General features: G+C 33.8%; 2 protein-coding genes across 5 annotated transcripts in view; one reads left to right on the top strand and one right to left on the bottom strand.

Moving 5' to 3' along the window:
* Nucleotides 1–20,980, bottom strand: part of LOC113396705 (rRNA-processing protein UTP23 homolog) — an 86,258-nt gene that overhangs the window by 48,921 nt on the left and 16,357 nt on the right. The window lies entirely within an intron of this gene.
* Nucleotides 1–20,980, top strand: part of Stai (stathmin) — a 28,171-nt gene that overhangs the window by 2,999 nt on the left and 4,192 nt on the right. For 2 of the 4 annotated variants that reach the window (XM_064219871.1, XM_064219861.1), the window contains exons 1-5: nt 14,835–15,042; nt 18,710–18,787; nt 19,566–19,732; nt 20,347–20,561; nt 20,713–20,830. In XM_064219871.1, the coding sequence (XP_064075941.1) occupies nt 14,967–15,042; nt 18,710–18,787; nt 19,566–19,732; nt 20,347–20,561; nt 20,713–20,830 (654 nt within the window). In that variant the 5' untranslated portion in view covers nt 14,835–14,966. Of the gene's footprint in view, nt 1–6,914; nt 7,066–14,834; nt 15,043–18,709; nt 18,788–19,565; nt 19,733–20,346; nt 20,562–20,712; nt 20,831–20,980 lie in introns of those variants that run through there. The other 2 variants (XM_064219865.1, XM_064219868.1) reach the window with 2 other exon arrangements.

Raw genomic sequence — 20,980 nt, 5'->3', positions numbered from 1 at the left:
GTAATTGCTCTCTTAAACGGCTTAACTGATTTGGATGAAATCTTTGTCTATGGTTGGTTCTCTGCTATAGTTTGACCCCATATGTAGCTGTATCCAACATTGTTATTTTTCTTTAATAATTTATGTACTTTATATTTATTTTTTATAATTACCTATATTTTTACCTTTTAATATTGAATGTACTTGGTAGGACTTTGTGCATGCTATCCGGGTAGGTACCACCCACTCATCATATTTTGTACCTCCAAGAATCAATAGTTAGTATTGATGTGTACAGGTTTGAAGGTTGGTGGGTGGTATCCTAGATTAGTAGCGCATTTGTGTAGTAACGGCATCAATATTTATCGGCAGTGGTCACTACTTAACATTAGGAGACCTTTTTGAAACTCAGGGTGATCTACACGTTTAGTCAATTTACAATAATTTTATAATCATTTAGAATCATTAAAGGAGGCGTGATCTTAGTGATCTTAGTGATTACGATAAAATGATAATAAATAATTATATATACATATATACTTTTCAAGATTTTTACGCTAGACTAATGTATCCAAATATAATTTTACGTTGATATATTCCTTTTGCGTATTTTATTATCTTCATAAATCATCAATGTAAGTTATGACTCATTTGAGTTGTTTTCATTAGAAAAAATACCGAGTACATTGTAGCCATAAAATATTGATAGCGTTTCATCCAACAGTACCCCTTGGGGTGATGAGGTAAATGAAAATACAATCGAACGGAGCAAATTCAATTCTCTCGGTGTTTAATGGGGTCGTTTAAAGCGTAACTTCGTTCATTTGTTAATCGCACAATTCTATGTAGTGAAAAATATCCGCGAGAATTTATAGTTCGACGGTATGAAATTATTTTACTCATACAAAAGCTATGTTTTAAAAATTGAGTTCGTAAGTGTTAAATTGAGATAACTTAGTAGAAATTGTTTAGCTTATCTTCAAAATATTTCCAAAGGTTTGGGGTAATTGAGTTGTGACAATTACGTAATATTGGACGTTGGGTCGCATACAAACCGGAGATCAGTCGGCGTTTGTAAAACTCCTACGGGGCACCGTTACCGACCCTACCCTTATTCGAGACGCTCATTACCATCACAATGCAGGTTATCCACGATACGCTCGCTCCAGTGAAAGCAAATATTGACCATTGTCCATTTCGATCCGGGTACAAAAGCATTATTTTACCAAATGAGCGGAAATTAAGACGGGGTTGTATTTAACGTTAATGCCTGATTCACTGTAGCGTCTAAAGTTGGATATGACCCAGGAATATCTAGGTTAAGAGATATGTTTTTAAAATTATCTCGTTAAAACCAATAAACTATAGAGGTTTTTCAAATCTAGCTGAGTTGTTCTTTTGCTGTGTTAAGTTATGAACTTCAACGCAAAATTGGGTTTTTAATAAATATAATCTATATTTGTTCACAATTGCTTCTAAAAAAGATTAAGAAATGTCAAAATATACCAGTTAGACTTCGTATTGATTTATAGTTCTAGCAATAATGAGTTTTTGCAAAGCTTTCCATACATAATTGAATCGATAAAGAAGCGTCATTGCTGCGAGTAACATTTAAGTCACGCTGCAGTATTTAGTGAAATAAATCTACACGATTTCTTAAAAATAAGTCATCAAATTTTATCTATATATGAAATGGAAGTGTCTGTTTGAGTAATTAAATTTTGCTTTAAATATTATAGTTTAATAAAATTTGTGATTGGAGTGAATTCGTTCTGATAATTCATTTTGATAGTAGTTTCTACTTCGAAAGTCTGTCCTAATTTGCGATGATTCAGTCACGATATTTTTTCCGTTGAGACTAAAAAGTAATCGTTATAAAAAGTATATAAGCAACGTTGATCAGAAACGACACCGTTAATAAAATGATAAAGATTGAGTCAACTTAAGACTACTAAAATGTCAATCATTTTATAATGTATGTATATCTAGTTCATAAGAAATAGGAATACAATTGGTCATATCTTCCTACACACCTTTCTACAACTTTTTACTTTGTATAATTGATATTCGCTCTCCATTATAGTCCAAATTGCTTCACTGTAAGATAGTAATTGTTCTGTCATTTCCGACAAGTTTTTGTGCAGCGCTGACTGGATCTCGTACGCAAGGAAAGCTTGTCTGGCGAGTACCAGAAAGGCAAGACGTGGGCGGCAATCCGGCGCCCACACTTGCATATTTACCCAATGCTCCGATGTACCCAATCTGCAAATAAGTTGAAAGGGAATTCCTTACCAAATCGAGGCAACATTCAACTCAAGTTTTAGCATTCTTGCACTTACGTTTTTACATTTAGGCTTTATTGTTTGGAGCTGTATTAAACACGTTTACTATTTAATTCATGAGATTGTTTTTTTATTTTACAAACAAGATCATATTAAGAGAATATCTTTATCGACTTAACAAATCATTAGAAATATAGGTGCTATTGTTATAACTAATAGTACTCTACTAGGAGTATCTCATTTGGTATTTATCTATTTTGAATGAGTTACATTCGAAAGATAAAAATCTCTTTCCAATACATATTTTAAAGGCACATTAATGACTGAAAATCGACATCGGGTAAGTAAGCGCTGTACTATCTCGGGTCATCAAACTTGCATCGGCTTGTTCCGTTCAACGGTTTACCGCGATGTGGTTAAGTTGAACACATGTTCGCCTATAATTGCAACACGGACGATGGCCTTGCTCCACGACGATATGGAGATTCTGACTCATCTCACAAGTGTTTGCTTTGTCTAAAACTTTGTCTAGATTGTGTTAACTCGTAATTAAATGTAATTAGTTCGAGGAACTTATTTGAATAGGGAAATGATATTTAATTAGCTAGTATTTGTTACTGATATTGTATTCATTGTTTGAAATGTTTTTGTTCATCAAATACAGTTTTGTTTTTAAGTTGTTAGAATAAATATGACCTATAAACTATTATTTTTTATTCTAACGCAACGCACGATGAAAGTTGTAGAAAAGTATTTTAAAAATATTTTAATCTTTAATCCTGCGCTCAGATATTCATCCTTAGCTATCTCATATTCGAAATAAATAATCCCTGATTACCACAAGTCATGTTATTGCAACGCAACACTGAACTGTAATTTCCCTAACAAACAAGACGTCACATCTGAAGCTAATAATCGCGTGGGGACGAAAGTTTCGTATCCAATGTATGTCCCCTAGTATCATTGTAATTTGATTACGTCTTATTTTCTGAGAGGGATACGAGATTAAAGAGAGCGGTTTCTCCCTCTGGATTGATACAATTATTTGCAATATTGATGACGAAAACAAACCGCAATAAATATATTTGTTTTATTAAAACGTTCAAAATTTAATAGTTTTGTCAAAGTATATAAATAAGTTTTATAGAAATATTGTAAAATAATCCATTGATTTCTTCGGCATTTCTATTCGTGATAAAATATGGTTAATGTCATTATTAATATCTCACAGGACTCCTTGTTCCGTTAACCGTTCATCCTTTAGAATATGCCGAGACTGAACTTCTTATCTTCCCATATTGTGTCAAAGGTTATCTTATTCGGTTTACTACACTGTTGTTTGTAGTTACCTCTGTTAAATATATTTCTAATATACTAACTTTCCACACGGTTTCGTTTGTTCAGATTTCCATAATTTATTCAATCTGCATAAAAAAATAGTTTACAGCCGATATTATTCCGTGTTGCAAATTATTATTGTAAGAAATTCGACGCTCGATTGAAACTGTATAAGATCATTAAATATTTATACTAGAATGGATTATGAAACCAAAATTTTAAGTAAGAAACTATGTAAGGGGAAGACTTTACTCAGACACTACTCATTCTGTCTGTCCCTGTATAGAGACTTAAAACCTGTCCACGACACACTATATTTCCGCAATAAAAACAATGCTGAAGGGCCGTAGACTAGGGCACAGACAAAGGGCCGTCTGGATATACTTTTTGCGAGAATCATCATTGTCTGCCACCCTCATTAGTCACGTTCAAAGAGCCACACTTCATTTCACTGCGTTTTTTTCTCTTACAATAGATCTTTTCATAATAAAGATTATAAATAAGCGACTCTCGTAGAAAAGCCCAGTTATATAAAAAAAAGTATATTTGTAAATTAAAAAAAAAAAACGATGTATCATAAAGACATCATGAAATAAACAGTGCAATTAAATTAAATTTGTCTCAATTGGAAGTGCCGTCGTCATCTGAAAGCAAGGGAATTGGTGAAATCCTGAAATATTAATCGGGTTAGTTCAGTTTTAATTCTTTATTCACCCTAAAAGGAAATGTTAATTCGGTGCGGAGCTGTAAAGAATTTAATCAGACCAAGAATATTTGGCAAAGTAACAAAATGTTCAACTTTATCAGACGAGAATGATAAAATAGGCTGGAACTTGTCCTTTACATCTCAATATACATAAATACAATCTGTCGTATTTCCTCAACGAAGTTTTTTAATGATATCTGACGAAACATTTAATTTATTAAAAAACTAGTACGGAATCGGTACTATCGTATTTTGCTTCAATAATTTTTAGGAAAACAAGATTTAATTATTATTTAACACTTTCATAATGAATAAATTACATACATCAGATCATTTTTACACGAAATGAATAGTAAGCAAAAGTGCTTCTAATATTTATACATATTTAGATAATATGTAAGATGGTAATGGACTCTTTAGTTACCCAAGCGTGGCCGAAAACTTTGTCGGTAATCACAAATATTCCAAGGAATAAAAGAATTCCTAACTCCATTATTTATTGTATTTGCTAAGTCATTTTAATAGTTATTCAAGTAATATATCATGGTATTCAAACCAATACATAAGCATGATAAAAAGCGTAACGTATTTTTTATTTCTACATTGTCCAATTTCTCGGTATAATCTTTATTAATTCCGATTAGTAGCTTTACCATTCAATTTAATTCTGTAACATATCAACTCAAGTGATCATAAGAGGTTATTTAAATAAAGTATACCTTAATTTTCATACCTTTATACAAACGTGAAAACGTGAGCGAAGTTTAATTTGTATTTTGTTTAATAGCTAGCTGTGTCAGCTAACGGTAATTGCAAACTCGATGGTACAAGCAATTTGTTACCGAGATAAATAGCTAGAGCATTTGTCAAGACACGCCGCTTTTGTGATGTTATGGTGTTACCAATATTATGCGGTTAAATCATGTTGTTTAATTGAATTTGCCTTTCACCTTTCACCTTTATAAATTTATTAGTGATTTGTTATAATCTGCCAGAGAAAGGCTCGTACTAAGTAAGTTTCGTAGACAATAAACTTACTATTCACTATTATACTTAACTAAGACTAATAACATTCCTAATAGTCAAAATAACAATGTTAGTAATTGCTATAAATTGTACATCATCTAGGGAGAAATCTAGAAATGGTTTAACCTAATGTTCGAAGTAAATAATAAATTGCTAACAAATAACGTTAGTCGCAGGATAAGAATCGGAGCCAAAATAAAGCAATATCTGCAAGTATTTTAAGAATATAAGAAACAAATGTGGGGATCACGACAGACGACGTTCAACGCCTTAGATAATACGCCATCTGTTTTAAGTATTACTCGAAAGATACTTATCTGAGATTCTTAGAAGGTTACAAGAAAGGAAAATTATTTGTAATTCAAAAATTACAGTCTGTGTCAATTTAAGGGTATTAATTTTGTTATAGTTTGTAATGTAAAATGATTAATGAATACCTGGTGTGGTCTAAATGTGTTCACGTAAAACAATACAAAAATAAAGGACTAACATGTCATCTATACTAAAATTATAAATGCGAACTATTGTCTGTCTGTCTGTCCATCCGTTTGTTTCTCTTTCACGGCCAAAAAACACCGAACCGAATTTGATGAAATGAACTTTGGTATGAAGCAGGTCTGAAATTCAAGTAAAGAAATAGGCAATTTTTTATGGTTTACAATTGACGACTTACCCTTAAAATGCGACCAAAGCCGCGGGCAACAACTAGTTCGTAATAAAATAATGTTGGTAAGGAAAGGAATGACATGAATTCTATTGACATTTAGGTATACGTGGTGTAAACAAAGTTGTGAAGTATGGATTGTATTTATTTAATTATATATGTTAAAATACTAACCTATTTTATATAAAATAACCATTATAAGTTTTATGTATGTATAGCTTTACATCAATCTTTCTTGAGAGCTTGGTAACGTGAGATAAACGTCTTTCATCTAATTTGCAATTCTCAAACGGGATATTGCAAATTTCAAGTATACGCTCATATAGAAACACCACACAGGATGTTCAACGGGACCTGAACACATGGCTGTATGCGACTTTAGGTACAAGTTTGGATAGAATATAACAGCTATTCATTCACTCGGTGGTAGGGTATAGTGTAAGCCTGTCTGGCCACTACACAGTATTGTTCTGTTCCGGTTTGAAAGGTTAGTGAGCCAATTTTGTAGTGTGCCTATGGGATATGGGATATAACTTCTGAGGGCCCAATTCCAAACGATGGAATGGTTAACATTTCTTATAGCGTCAATGTCTATGAACGAGTGACCACTCGCTGACATTGACGCTAATGATCAGGTGGTCCATTTGTCAGTCCAAATTATAATTGATCTATTATAAACGAAATAAGCTCTTTCGTTAGGTTTTATTCATTAAATATAAGCAAAAGAATGTTCGAAGTGAAAAGTTTTGATATCATTACCAAGGGATCTATCATTTGATTGTCGCTTTTCCCCGTAGTCCATAGGGCTTCCGCTATTATGTTACATTCGCCGGTTGACCCGACGTTGCGGTTTTTGGCTTCTCAATGTCGGCTGTGATCCAATTTATATGACGATATCTATTTAAGGCTAGCACGCAAACCGACACGTCCATTGATATTGTAACCTGAGGCGGGCTATATTGGCAATATGCCGTGTCCAGGCGGTGCAAGTCTTCCAGTTATCAAAATAAGTAATGATTCATCCACTTTCATATTTTTATCAGAAAACGATAATGTCAATTCTGTAACAAGTAAGTGCATTATTAATATAGTGGCTTATTAACTTTAGACGTGAGTGAGCATGGCATATTCTTAACAGTAATCCGATGTAACCCAGTCGTCCAGTGGTTAGGATACGTCAATCTTAACCGGAGATTGTCGAAGTTGTTGGTTTTCATGTGATTAATGAGTGTTTATAATCTATGTCGTGCCGTGGTAAAGGAAAATATCGTAAGGAAATCTGCATTTGTCGGGTGAAATATCTGCCGACTGTGAAGCCACCAGCATAGTGAATTTTCACCTCAAAAGGAGAGATCGGTTCGACAATAAAAATGTGTTAATAGATGATGGTTAAATCGTATTTTGTAAATATTTGTCATGTATTTCGATTGTTCCGAGTTGTACGCATCGTATAAACAGTTATACAATTAAAACTTTTTGTTAACTGAAAATGTGTCGAGTGAGTAAGCGTATTTTAAATAAAACCTGTCGTTAACCCGACTCGTTCTAAATAATTCATTAAAAGTTTTAACAAAGGAATACAAACTACTCCTTTATTTACTTGTTCTATCCTTGAAATAGTGGTCTTACTCATCGGTTTACATTCGCTTCGGATTAAACGCGGAAATTTCGCTTTTGTAAGAATTTACATATAAAACGATGTTATAATTTATAAATTGACAATCCAAAAAATTAATGACACGTTTCATACAATTCATAAAGGCTACTTTTATATATATATAACGCTTCATTGTTCATGTATACATACACGTATATAATAAAGATAATATATATTTATGCACGTATACGTATTTTTCTTATTTTTTCTCAAGGACCTAAACATAATATAAGTATATTATACTATGTAGTTGCTTAAAAAGTAAGTCAAACTTTGCTTCTTATCAAATATAATTAAATTCGATTCAGAGGTTTGGCCGTAAAAGAGCGACAGACAGAGAGGGTTTCTTTCGTATTTATAATATTAGTAAAGATTACCTAATTTATTCAATACTTTCTTAATATTGTCGTTGTGTATACTTTTAAGCCGCTGCCACTACATGGAGTCTTATGCCCAAAAGTTGTGTGGACGAGTTCGCATTTTAGCGATAAGAGCACTATTGTACGTCTTCCATAGCCTTATTTATGTGTATATTTTTGTAATATTGATTGCAAGAAAAGCATACTATAGCATATTATAGAGGCGTATACATAACTGTGTTATATGAGGAATAGATTAATGTTTAAATACAAATCCCTCTTGTCTCCCATATTGGTAATAATACCATCCTCATTTAATGGTAGTCAGGTCTTGAAATATTCATGAATATAAAAATGTGATATTAATATAACAACTTAGATATTCAAATTTCTTTGTTAGCTAGAAAGTTGGAAATGTAAGAACACACGGCGAGACAGACACTCGCGCAAACGTAGGCGTCTGGCCTTGATCGATCCGTCCGTGCGTGTGTCATTCTCGACGGCTTTCCGAGCCTCCGAGCCCCTTTATAGCATGACAAGTCCTTCACTTGATCTCCGAGTATGGTTATACTATGCAGTGAAATGTTGAGATGAACGAGATTATTACGCTCGTAACATCTTAATACGCTTTTTGAAGATGTATCTTCAAAAGGTGTATCAGTTTCATGCTCCGAATCGATTTTAACACAATATTACGGAAAAAATTACGATTATATCTTATCCTTTATTTTAATACAAAACACTATGACACTATATAGGTACAAGCAATTACACATATCACTAATTACAAGCTTACAGCAGACAGATAATTATTTTATAGTATTGCATAGCAACGTTATATTATAATATATTATATGGGTATTTTTTTAATAATGTTCACTGGCAGATCTTTAGAAGCGATTGTTACGTTATTATTCAAACTCGATACCTATAGTGATCATTTGTAACCTAAGTAAAAAATAAGGGTGTAAAAAATATCTCAAGTGATAATCGGAAGGTCATGATAACGAAGTCAAATGTACAAGCCTTACGAAAATAAAATCCCAGCCAATTTTTGTCGAAGTCATTATTTGATGGAGATCAATCAAACTCGGTGAAGTGAATCGTAAAGCGAATGAGACATGGGAAGGAAATGAAGATGTTCCACAAAGCTGGGACCATTATAATATCGCCCCCAAACCGACCCCTGTATATCGCTAATAACATCAAAGTTATATTTCATAGATGTGAAAACTTTTCGAATTGTTTTATAATTCAAAATAATCCCTCAATAAAAACGATATGTATGTTTTTTTATGATCATTGGGAAAGGTTTTTGTTTTTTAATACTGCCTACTGCCCCGAAACAAAGGTCTGGACTGCAATTTAGGTAGGTTTCAAATTGCGTGAGGCTAATAAAATAGACAATAAAGATTTCAAATTAATTTATATTAAAAAAAAAACAACAGTAAGATTATAGACCTTAAATGATACTTACATATTTACATACGTGTACAAAGATGAGTTAGCTAAAGCATTAAGGATGTTATTTTTTTAATAAATAAGTTATGATTGTTTTAAATGAAAGTATATTAGATTATGACGTAACTAGGCTATTCCAGCGTATAACTATTTTATATATGTATTTATTATTCGATATCTTTGTATTTGTGGCATGTCTGTGTCTATTTGCTAACATCGCCATCAATCACGTTAGGAAGGGCGCTGATTATAAAGAATTTTCTGTATTTTTGTTTGACTACGAACTACGAACAACGAACTTTTATTTTTATGATGGCAAATATTTTTTATGATTAAAATGCTTTATATGTATTTATTATTTCAATAGTTGATTTGCTACGTATGTACATATTGAAACTTATTTTATACGTAATATTAGGTATTCTTTTACTAGGCATATTTTTCGATAATGTCCATTTATAATTACAATAAATTTGTACATTGTACTTGGTGACAGGGCTTTATGCAAATCCGACGCCGCGCAATTATTAGATATTCTACTGCCAAATAGCAATACTTAGCCACTGTTGATATAGGTATAGGCACAAGGGATATAACATTTTAGTTCCCGAGGTTGGTAGCTATAGTCGATGTAAGATATGCTTATTATTACTTACATTAACCGATGTATATTGGTAGTGACCACTTACATACTGCTATGTCCAAAAAATAAGGTGACTTTTGAATTTAAACTGCGCGCGTCGTAGGATTTGGAGATTTTTTTAGTTTGATAGTACTGTCAGTGACATCTATGTAAATTTTCATGTCAAAATATTCATTAGTCTTTGAGATACGCGTCGTTTTGTGAGCTACAAAAAGTGAGTTCTTCGTTTTTTGTGATGTCGAAATATGTTGAGCAAAGAATTTGCATTAAATTTTGTTTGCTGAATCAATTTTCTGCTGCGGATGCGTTGGGGATGGTGCAAAAGGCTTTGGTGATGAGGCTATGTCTAAAAAAATGTTTACAAGTGGTATAGTGAGTTCCAAGCTAAAGAGTGCTAAAAGGGCCGGAATTGTGAAAAGACAGTTTTTGATTTTTACACCACGATAATGCTCCATCCCATACTGCACTCTTAATTCGTGATCATTTCGCCAAAAACTCAACCCATATCGTTCCGCAACCACCGTATTCACCTGATCTGGCGCCGTGTGACATCTGGCTGTTCAGTAAGCTTAAAAGACCGCTCCGGGGACACCGTTTTGATACGATAGAGGAGATTCAAGCCGCAACGAAGACCGAACTGAAGGCCATCCGGGAAAGTGACTACAATCAGTGTTTCGAAGATTGGAAAATCCGTTGGCATAAGTGCATTGCATCTGGAGGGGATTACTTTGAAGGGAATTAAATTAATTTGGAAGAATAAATTTAAAAAATCAAAATAAATACAATGTCACCTTATTTTTTGGACACAGTAGTATATATATTTAAATATATTCTGAAAAGAACAATAAACCCATATTAGTAACCTCCTCATTTATTTAATTTTAAAAGCTTCTAAAACAGTAAATTGTTACTAAAAATTAATTAAATAATAAAAGACAAATTATAAGAATCAACTCGAAAGAGCTTAATAAATGTTTTATTTAACGTATAGCGAATGAAGGCTAAATTATGTGGAAGTGACAGATGAGATGTGGAAACTTGTTGCCATTGTGAGTTCCATATCGTTTAATCTTGTTATCCTCTGTAATGGATACTCTGAGAAATTGCCTTATCAAGTTATTTGTTTGCAGTTGAAATACGTAAGTTCTATTCGGACAAACAGATTACTATATCGTTTTAATTTTTATTATAATTGTTTAATTGATTAAAATATTCCAAGTCAATAAAATTGAGTTTTTCATTTTGTTACATACATTTTCAATATGTTCTTCAAATGGTTCATCAACTTTGCCCTAAATATTGCGAAAATATTTTACATAAAACTCATCCGCACGGCAAGACCATCCGCTGTCAGCTGTGATGCTCCACAAGATATCCATTTGCATATTATTTCGTTTAAAAAATGTTTTATGCATAAAACATTATTATTGTATTATATTAATTTACTAATTTCACATCATGTTTTATTATTCACCATTCTCTTGTCTACTAGAGTCTATTATTTGATACATAAAACTAATCAAAATTGTGGAGACGTATAAAAGTACTTTATTACAAACATTACTGAACATAGTTGAAAATATTCTTCCAAATGTAAAAAATAATACTTGTTTTAGTAACGGTGAAACTAAATCGCTGATTGAATTCAGAATTGCAAAATGTCACAGGCATGTACGCATCGCGATGTAAGAAAAACATCAAAGTACCACCAAAACCACCTTTTTTTTTTGTTTGACGAAATGCATTTACGCATGCCGGTCGTGGAACCGGGACGGTTATGCGGGACTCAACCGGGATCTAATGCCCCGTGCCAGGGCACGCTAATGCTAATGCCCTGTCCTACCCACTAAAAAGATCCTCGGGTTTCCACCATGCCGCCGAGTGGTGAGGCCACGGGATCGCCAAGGGTGCAACCGCGACCCACCAGCGGCGGAGAAGAAATTCAGTAGATACTCATCTCTACCATTTAAATTGCGTATCCAAATCACGATATAACATTTTATCTTAACTTATCTATGACGCAATTTTCAAACTTCCTATTTCGGCAGAATTCCTTATACTTTATTAATATAATCTATTGTACCCCAAGTTCGCAAATATTCTTTATGACAGAAGGTTTCTTGTTCGTCTAGCCTTGTAATATACTGCATTACATATTGAATTGCTTAAGCTTTTGCAATGTAATCAACATTGTGGGCGTTTCCCGTTAGTAGAAAATTTATTTTAGTTGAATGTTATACTTAATTTTCATTTTTAACACGACAATTTTTTTTTTGTATTAAACGAAGATTTCTGTAACCTCCTTTAAAATAGTCAATTATGACTTAATAAGTTTAATATTTAATGTACTGTTATGTCTATCAGATATAACAACATCTGTGAAATAACCCTCAAATCTCCAGATGCTTCAATGAAATAGGGAAATTTCTATGTTTCATTTATGTTACGCGCAGTCTAGACGTCATAGACGTAGAGCGTCGCCAAAGCTCTAACTCAGTAATTGCTTTTGGAAGCTGAACCTTTTCCGCAAAAAAGAAAAAAAAGGGCGTAACGATTTCCACAACATGTGAATCATTGTGATAAATTAACAACTACTGATAAGTTGGCATGGACTGTGCGTATGGGGTTCTTTCAATTTGTATTATCGTACCAGCGACTTTACATTGTATAACTTTCAAAATACGTTCTAAAATCGCATCGCAAAAAAGTATAGTGACAACTATTAATAATTATATAATTAAGTTCTTGGAATTTAATTTCTGTGTAATTTGGTCGAGCCAAATACATACCTATTTTTGAAAAATATTAATGTCCTAACGTATTTATTATTTTTATGTATGTAATTGATTTTTTTGTTTTGTCATCATCAATCAATCATTAATTATTGTCCATCTACACGTTCATGCTTACATATATCTAAATTTGTACGATATTATAAAAATAAATAGTTTGGAATGATTATAACCGTAACTTGTAGTGAATTGTTTAACTCTTTAAAGTTGTAGTTTAAAGTGAGTTAAACAATTCAATTGCCAAAGGTAGAAAATGTAATTCCTTGTTATAAATATTTATACTACATTTATATAACTATATTTAGTTCCACTTTGACAGTCATCCAGTAATGTCTAGAGGTCAAATTGTTACGTTAGTACAAAACCTGAAAATGCCTGAAACAAGGCAAATCGATACGCTGTCGCAGGCGGACGCGCGCCGCTGCTTCTTAATATTCTTTGCCAAATCCAACGTGCACGTGACTCAACTTGTTGCCGTGCGAAAAAGAATCAAAGCTATTTAATTAAACCAATAGGCATATTTATTAACCTAAATATATAGTATCATCGATTTCTGCACCTGCGTTTATTTGTTAACCAACTTTTTTGAGTGAATTTTTTTATTTTAATTTATATATTAAAGTTTTTTTTTATGAAATGAACTATGATGATAGTTACAAATACATATATACAAACTGAGTAGATAAAAGCGGCATACCATAAAAAAAATTTCTGGGTGTCCCACGTTGGGCGCCTTCCTCGCGGCTTAATAAAACGGAATATTCAAAATACTAAAATCTTATCAAGATAATATATCGGATTTGAAATAATAAATACATATTATGCTAAATTATTAAAATTAAATTAATAATTATTTCTTTATGATCCAAATTTTGTACCTAATTTCTCCAATCAAATCCAAGATTATATAATTGAAAACCAAGTTTAGAAGATGTTTTGTATTATCTTTATGAGGATGGATGTCGGACACCACTTGTGGTATTTCCATAGTGGTTCCTGTACGTATTCATGACTTGAGTGCGGCTCACTCCTGGAATTCCCAGTTATTACCGCAGGGGGACGCGGTCTCGGGGTTGTTGCCCGGAATCGATCGCCGCGTCACGGTCGCCAGTGTTACCGGTGCACGAGGTTACGACATCCTCATTGCTTGCAGCCGCAGTACTACAGAATTTAACTCTTGTTTTCAAAAGCAAAGCAAAATACAAAATGTTCTTCTTCTTAAACGCCTAATGGCTTAATCAATCATTGATTGAGTTATCAGGAATATTAGGTTAGGTAGCTCTCAAGCTTTAAGTTTTAAGCTTTATCAATACTTAGTGAGGTGTTAGGAGTTTTCGTCTTCATGGATTTTAAGATCGGGAAATCAATCGGAAGCAATTCGAGTGGCGAAACAAATTCAACGTTGCGTTGCCGGCTGTTAATTGGCTGCGGGTGGCGGCGCCGAGACGGCGGCGGAACCGCCGCATGGTGCCCCCTTACTCGCTCTACGCGAACACCCGCCCGCCCCTCGACAGCTCCGAGTTTTTATGGCTGAGAAGCCCACCGAGACCAGCATGAGTCTAGGTGGCTCTTAAATTAGTTTGTCTTACCCGACCTTAAGCCCTTTACCTACTAAGTGCGATCATATTTTTCTAATTAGGCTTTTCATCCAGGTATCACTACACTTGCAATAGGTAGAAATTGTGTAACATCTATCGATCCAAATGCTTTGTGTTAGATAATATTTGTCTCTATTCATGATATCTTGTAACAATGTATACATTTACTTTTTAATCTGGATTTATCTCGAAGACTAAATTTTCAGCATCTCAAGACAACTTTATTTTTCATTTGATAAACTTATTTTCTTCTGTGGGGTTATCAAGCTAGGGCCGGTAGCGTGGTAGGGGTGTCTACGGGGTGGGTCCGCAGGACGGGGATACGGGGCGAGGGGTGCAGCTATCGACCAGTACCCTCCCCCCAGCGTAGCTCAGTTTCCGGACGAGAGTCGCGCAGTTCGCTCGCGCCGCGACGCGACTCCGTCACAAGTTAGATAGATAGTCAATTCGAAGCTACCACCATGCTGATAGGACTTGTTCGAGATTCGGTGATGCAGTGCTTTTGCCACTCATGCCGAGCACCAGTTTTACCTGCAGGTTGGAATATATTAGGAGGAAATCACTGGTTTCACTGAAGATTTTTAAATATTTTTTTACCGGCTTTGCCGGCATGCTCACTACGAAGGTGAAACGCCCACTTGCTTGTATTATTTTTACTCTATGTCGAATCACGGGATAACCAAGTAAGTTAAGGAAAACTAAGATGGAAAGGTAACAAAAAACATTAAGATTTTTTGCTTAATATAAATGTATTTTATTTTATTAAAAAACGAAGACATGACGTAAAACTGAGCATGACGAGCATACTTCCAAATGTAAAGGCCAGTTTAATTTTTATATGAAATAAGGTTATCAATATGTGAGGCTTCATTTGATTACGATCATTTTCTCTACGAGCAAATTCATTGAACAAGAAACCGGCCGGTGTAAACATCAATATGTGGGTATTTTCGTATTTAAATGAGTTCGCCGGTTGGCTTCTATTGTATAAATAAAATCGCATCATAGACATTGGTAAAGCAAATAAATTTCGTCAAAAAAGTAGACATACCATAAGAATAATCAGTTTTACTTGCATTTATAACTTTGCAATTTTATGTGTGGTTCTAGAATTAATTGATAGATTTGTCTGAACATTCACAATTTTTGTTGCAGATAGTCTGTCTACATATCGACATCGCTAGACATATTGATTAAACATTACTGCATAATGTCAACCATTTTGTACTGAACGCTATAACCACATGCGTCCACCATTTTGAGCATACGGATTACAGAAGTCCTCTGTAGGATCGTAGCTATATTTTCTTTAATATTATAAATATATTAAAACGAATATTCATATCTTTTTGATATTTAACTATTATTATTATTAAAATTTCTTCAACAAATTGAGTTGCATCTTTTGTCTGTTTATAATTAGTTTTCTATATTTCTCACGCTTTTAATTCAATTTCATCATTTCGGTCTTTTAAATTATTACTTGTCACAAAAAAATGTGAGCTATTATTTCCTTAAACTCAATGTATATTTCACCATCATATAATATGTGGTATTTCTTCACTTTATACTAGCTACAAATCTCTTTGGATTTTTTATTACATTTAGCATTATTGACATACCTCCGATCAACGACAACATTAGGTGATTAACATTTGCATAAAAGGTTAGTATGTCTGTACACAAATAACTAATGTACCCTTTTGTGAAGAGGCATTAGGGGTTGAAGATGACATAATTGTTTAGGGTGGGATTATTAGAGCCGAGTTTAATTGGCTCAACAAGTTTGGCACCCCTCTGATATTCAGCTAATGTGACATGAGTTTACAGATCGTATACGCTGACAGCGATTATAATTGTTCAGGGCATAGAGTTACCAAAAATGGATATGGTTTACTGAATGTTCGCACTTAATGTATTCCAACTCAACGTAGAAATTAGTTTTTATTCAAATAACTTCATAATTCATTGAAAAAAATTATAGGAAGCCCTCATTTTGTCTTCATGAAATTGTGTCGAGCCTAGTTAACATATACTCGACCTAAAAACCCGAACATGATATTCTTAAGTTCCGATTTCTGGGTCAAAAGAAGCAAAGCTATGATAATGAATATTTGCAGAAGACATCTTATGTAGTGTTTGAAATTTGTACATCAAAGATCAGTACTTACTTAGCTAGTTATGCAAATAATGGAAGGTAATATTTATCAGATGTTTAAACTGATGTAACTTGATGTCAAAATGATGCATTGCGGTCTAACAGTTTGCGTGACACACGAACTTGTAACTAGCTATCGAAGTCTCCCGTATTGATAAGAACTAAGGAGAAGTTGGTTTTGATATATGATATGATAATAAACCAAGATTAGTTATGTTTGAAAAGGCAACTATTTTAGATATACGTTTTATAAACATATGTACTTAGATTAATGTTACCGAAATTATTACATAGTCATTTTGCAAATATGTAAAAGATATTTTTTATTACCATTTATCTAAATGGTATTTAAAACAAAACTAACATCTGGTTTAATAATTTTAAAAATATACTTAACACTACCGGGCTTTCAGCTCAAAGTACCTGTATATGTAATTACAATATCGCCCCTTTGAAGGCATCTTGTTGAAACATTCGTATTCCCAAAGGCTGTAAATTCGCTTTCCGTTTCACCCTCGCGAGTTTTAAAGCCTGGTTTAAATATATTATCAGTTTTCATGTCGTGTCGTGTGGCGCCAAAGGGGCTGCTCGCCCTTTTCGCTGTAACTACTGCTTTAAATATTTATGTTCGATTCCCTCGTCTTTTTTTTCATTGTATGATTTAGCTGTTCAAATATTTTCTTTAAGGTGTTCAATAATCTGCGATCGGTTACGTAATCTAGGATTAGTAGTTCCTTTTGGGAAAAACCGCAATATGGCAGCATCAGTCCGCATTAGTGAGGTCGTGGCCTGTATGACGTAAGATTTTCAACTGCAGTGTTTCCGTGAAAACATTGAATTGACACGTATAGAGTTTTTCGATTTATCGAAGTCACTTCAAATTCTCAATCTCAATACTATATTTGTCTATCTCTAGTCTCATTGACCATACCTCATTCAGCTTAAAGTTTACCTTGTTTTTTTTTTACAAAATGATCTTCAATTATATATTGGTTTTAACATTTTCATCTAATAAATTACCTGTAGATGTATTGACTTGTCAATATTTAAGGATCTTCCGATAATTTATGTCTCATGAACCATAGAACAAAAATATATTTGTGTTCGAAATGAAAATTTATAAAGCGTAATATTATCGTGATACAGTAAAGGATCTATTTGTATTAATAAAATAAAACATTTAAGTCAATTTTACCTTTGTCGTACCGCACCTTACCAGCTAGGAGAGCTTATCCGGACTTGGTGATGAAATATCCCTCATTCGTATCACGTACTGTCTGTTTCTCACTTCGCTGTCTTGCCGTCGCATTTAATATATCTCTTGACATATTTATATATTACTAGTAGTAATATATAATAAATAAATAATATTTATAATTTTAGAGATATTTACTTTAACTATATTTAGTTTTATCACTAAGTTTAATACTAGTATCACAATATTGCGACGAAATCGATTTACGTTGTCACGCGACAATCGATTGCCTTTCATTAACTAGGGTTCGGGTGCTCTCCGAATAAACATTAGCTGACCGAATTGACTGTAATGGATATTCGATTGCACTCGCTGGAGGGGAAAATTTGGTCTCGATTCTATAATTCAACGTTCTCAGGGTCGTATCGGTTTTCATCGGTATTTGGTATGTTACAGTCATACCATATAATTTGCAAAACGCATAAACGCATATCGCGTAAGTTAAATAGAAAACAAAATACATCTAAAATAATGAGTTTTCTGGCGTTAAAAGTAGAAAGTCACCCATTTCTAGTAAATTGCGGAAAGATGCTCTGCGACCTCGTTTTTTGTTCCTGCCTTTTGTTTATTCCACACTCTAGCCGCTATTGTGTTCTGAAACAACGGACGAAACGTGATACAGATAAAAGTGGAATAAAAAAGAATTTTAATCGCAGTACTAAATATACAATTTATTTTTGAAATGTTACAATATCCATTGATGGTTATTTTTGGCAAGTGGGTGTTTATATCATCGAAAGAGCGTGCGGCATTGCCGGCTCGGACACTTCTTATTGAATTCTATTGTTTAGCGCATCGGCGGTCAGCGCCCGTCAAGAAACCCGTCGGAAAACCACGGACTAAGCAACCGAAGAAAGTCAAATTCATCAGTAAGTTAGCGTAGTGGGGAATTCCGTAATTAAGATTTTTTCTTTTATTTTACTTTTTTTAACAACGCTTTCAAATGTTTTATTTCAGCATTTTTCAAATGAGAATGCGCTAGTTCATCATACAGTTGAGTATGTGAAAGCAATACAATTCCTGGGTATAATTACTCACGTACGCTTTCATATAAAAGCATACATATACCAGTGCAATATTGCCATGACTCACTCGACGGGGGCGGTTCACCCCAACTTCCCCTCTTATTATAAAATAACAAAGACGGATTCTTTGCTCATTCCTACGAAGTAAGCGTGCCGACCTTGAAAATAGTATTAATTTCAACGGGAGGGTCTCCGGATACCAAACGTTTTTAAAATTCCAATCCGTAATGTGGACCGAGGCTTAATTAAATGGCTTTTGTAATGTCTCCGCTCGCCGCTGGGGTGTTAATTGCTCTGTAGTCATAATTTAATGCATCATGCTATGTTTATACAAACATTTGCAGAGCAAAATAGACTTTGTGTGTATTTATGTAAAGGCGGTAGGAACAAATGGAGATGTGCGAATTAATGACATTGTCAACGCGCGTTAATAAAACGATTTATAGAGTATGATATCAGACCTAAATTACAATAGATAATAAATTACACTTATTTCTTCCAATCAAACAATTTTATTTTAGCTTTAAACAGACACCATTTTGTGTTACTTTTTTTAGTATTTTTTTATTTTCACAAAAAATGTTTTTCTACGGAGTGATAGAAGAACTTGATTTTTCAACAGCCACTGAAATCCGTTGCCAAGAAATGTCAAAGGGAGGATTGGCATATGAAGTGATCTTGGCAGAGCCAGTGGGCGTGCCAGTTCCTCGTCGTGCTGACTCACCCGAAAAGACTCCCTCTGTTGAAGAAATTCAAGAGAAACTCAAAGCTGCAGAAGAGAGGAGACGTGTAAGTTCCCACGATATAAAACTTAAAAATAATACGTTTACGTTTTTTCTATTTCTGTTATTTTGCGGGCTCTGAATTAGGGTAGCTATATGTCGAAATCCGACCACATATTTTCTCTTAGGATACAAGTATCATTAATACCGTTACCCCCTATTCTCAAGACTAAATTAACTTGCAGTAACTTCGATGTTTGGGTATTAATATATACGTAATTAAATTAAAAGTAATAAACATAAAATAAATTAAAAAACCTTGGCCATATGAATTGAGTAAATTGTGTAAATAGAAGATCCGTGATTGATTGATCGAAAGTATTGAAGGTTAACGACGACACGCATTACCTGGAATCAATAAGTACTGGATCTATCTCGTAACTTTCGCTTGTGCTTATAGGTTTCTCATATAACCATCGGCTCGAATCATAAAAGATGGAGCCAGACCGGTCATAAAAATAATACGTCTACTTTGAGGCTACAAAGGGATTTTGGGACATAAAAAAGTTACATTCTAACATTATGTTTAATGGCGAAACCTTTCCAATTTGTGATCGGTTTTGGATACATTTTAATGTTCCAACACAATGTCCAATATATAGTATCGAGAATAATTTACAGAGTTTGGAGGCTAGCAAGATGGCCGCGATCGCTCAGAAGATGGCCAAAATCGAGGAGGCTTCACGCATTCGTAGCGAACAGACGAATAACTTTATCGTAGCCACAAAGGAAGCACTTGACGCCAAAATGGACTCCCATGAAGAGAAACGTGAGGCGTACATCAATGAATTGCGCGCACGTCTGAAGGATCATCTTGAAGGCGTAGAAAAGACAAGGTACTCTAAACTATTTCACCTAGCCATCAGATTCTGTCTTTATACATATTGCCACCTATTAATATTGAAGAATTGCCTTTCGATTAGATAAATTATACATCGCTTCAAATATAGTTGTTATTAAATTAACATTTTTAAAACAATTTCCTAGATTGACATTGGAACAGCAAACTGCCGAAGTATACAAGGCGATTGAGGATAAGATGAACACAGCCGCCGACAAGCGCGACGAGAACATCAAAAAGATGCTGGAACGTCTCCGTGAGCATGTGAGTTACCAACGACAATTATAATTCAGATTTATTATATAACGTCATTTATCCTTGTGCGGCAACATCGTACGTAAAATTATTAAAAAATATGTTTTACGAAATCGCGAACAATTCGTAAAACTAATTTCTTGATCGAAAATTGTCATT

The sequence above is a fragment of the Vanessa tameamea genome, chromosome 4, assembly GCF_037043105.1.
Source record: "Vanessa tameamea isolate UH-Manoa-2023 chromosome 4, ilVanTame1 primary haplotype, whole genome shotgun sequence".
Classification (NCBI taxonomy): domain Eukaryota; kingdom Metazoa; phylum Arthropoda; class Insecta; order Lepidoptera; family Nymphalidae; genus Vanessa; species Vanessa tameamea.
The sequence above is the reverse complement of the archived record's forward strand: the minus strand, read 5'-3'. Positions and strand labels throughout refer to the sequence as shown.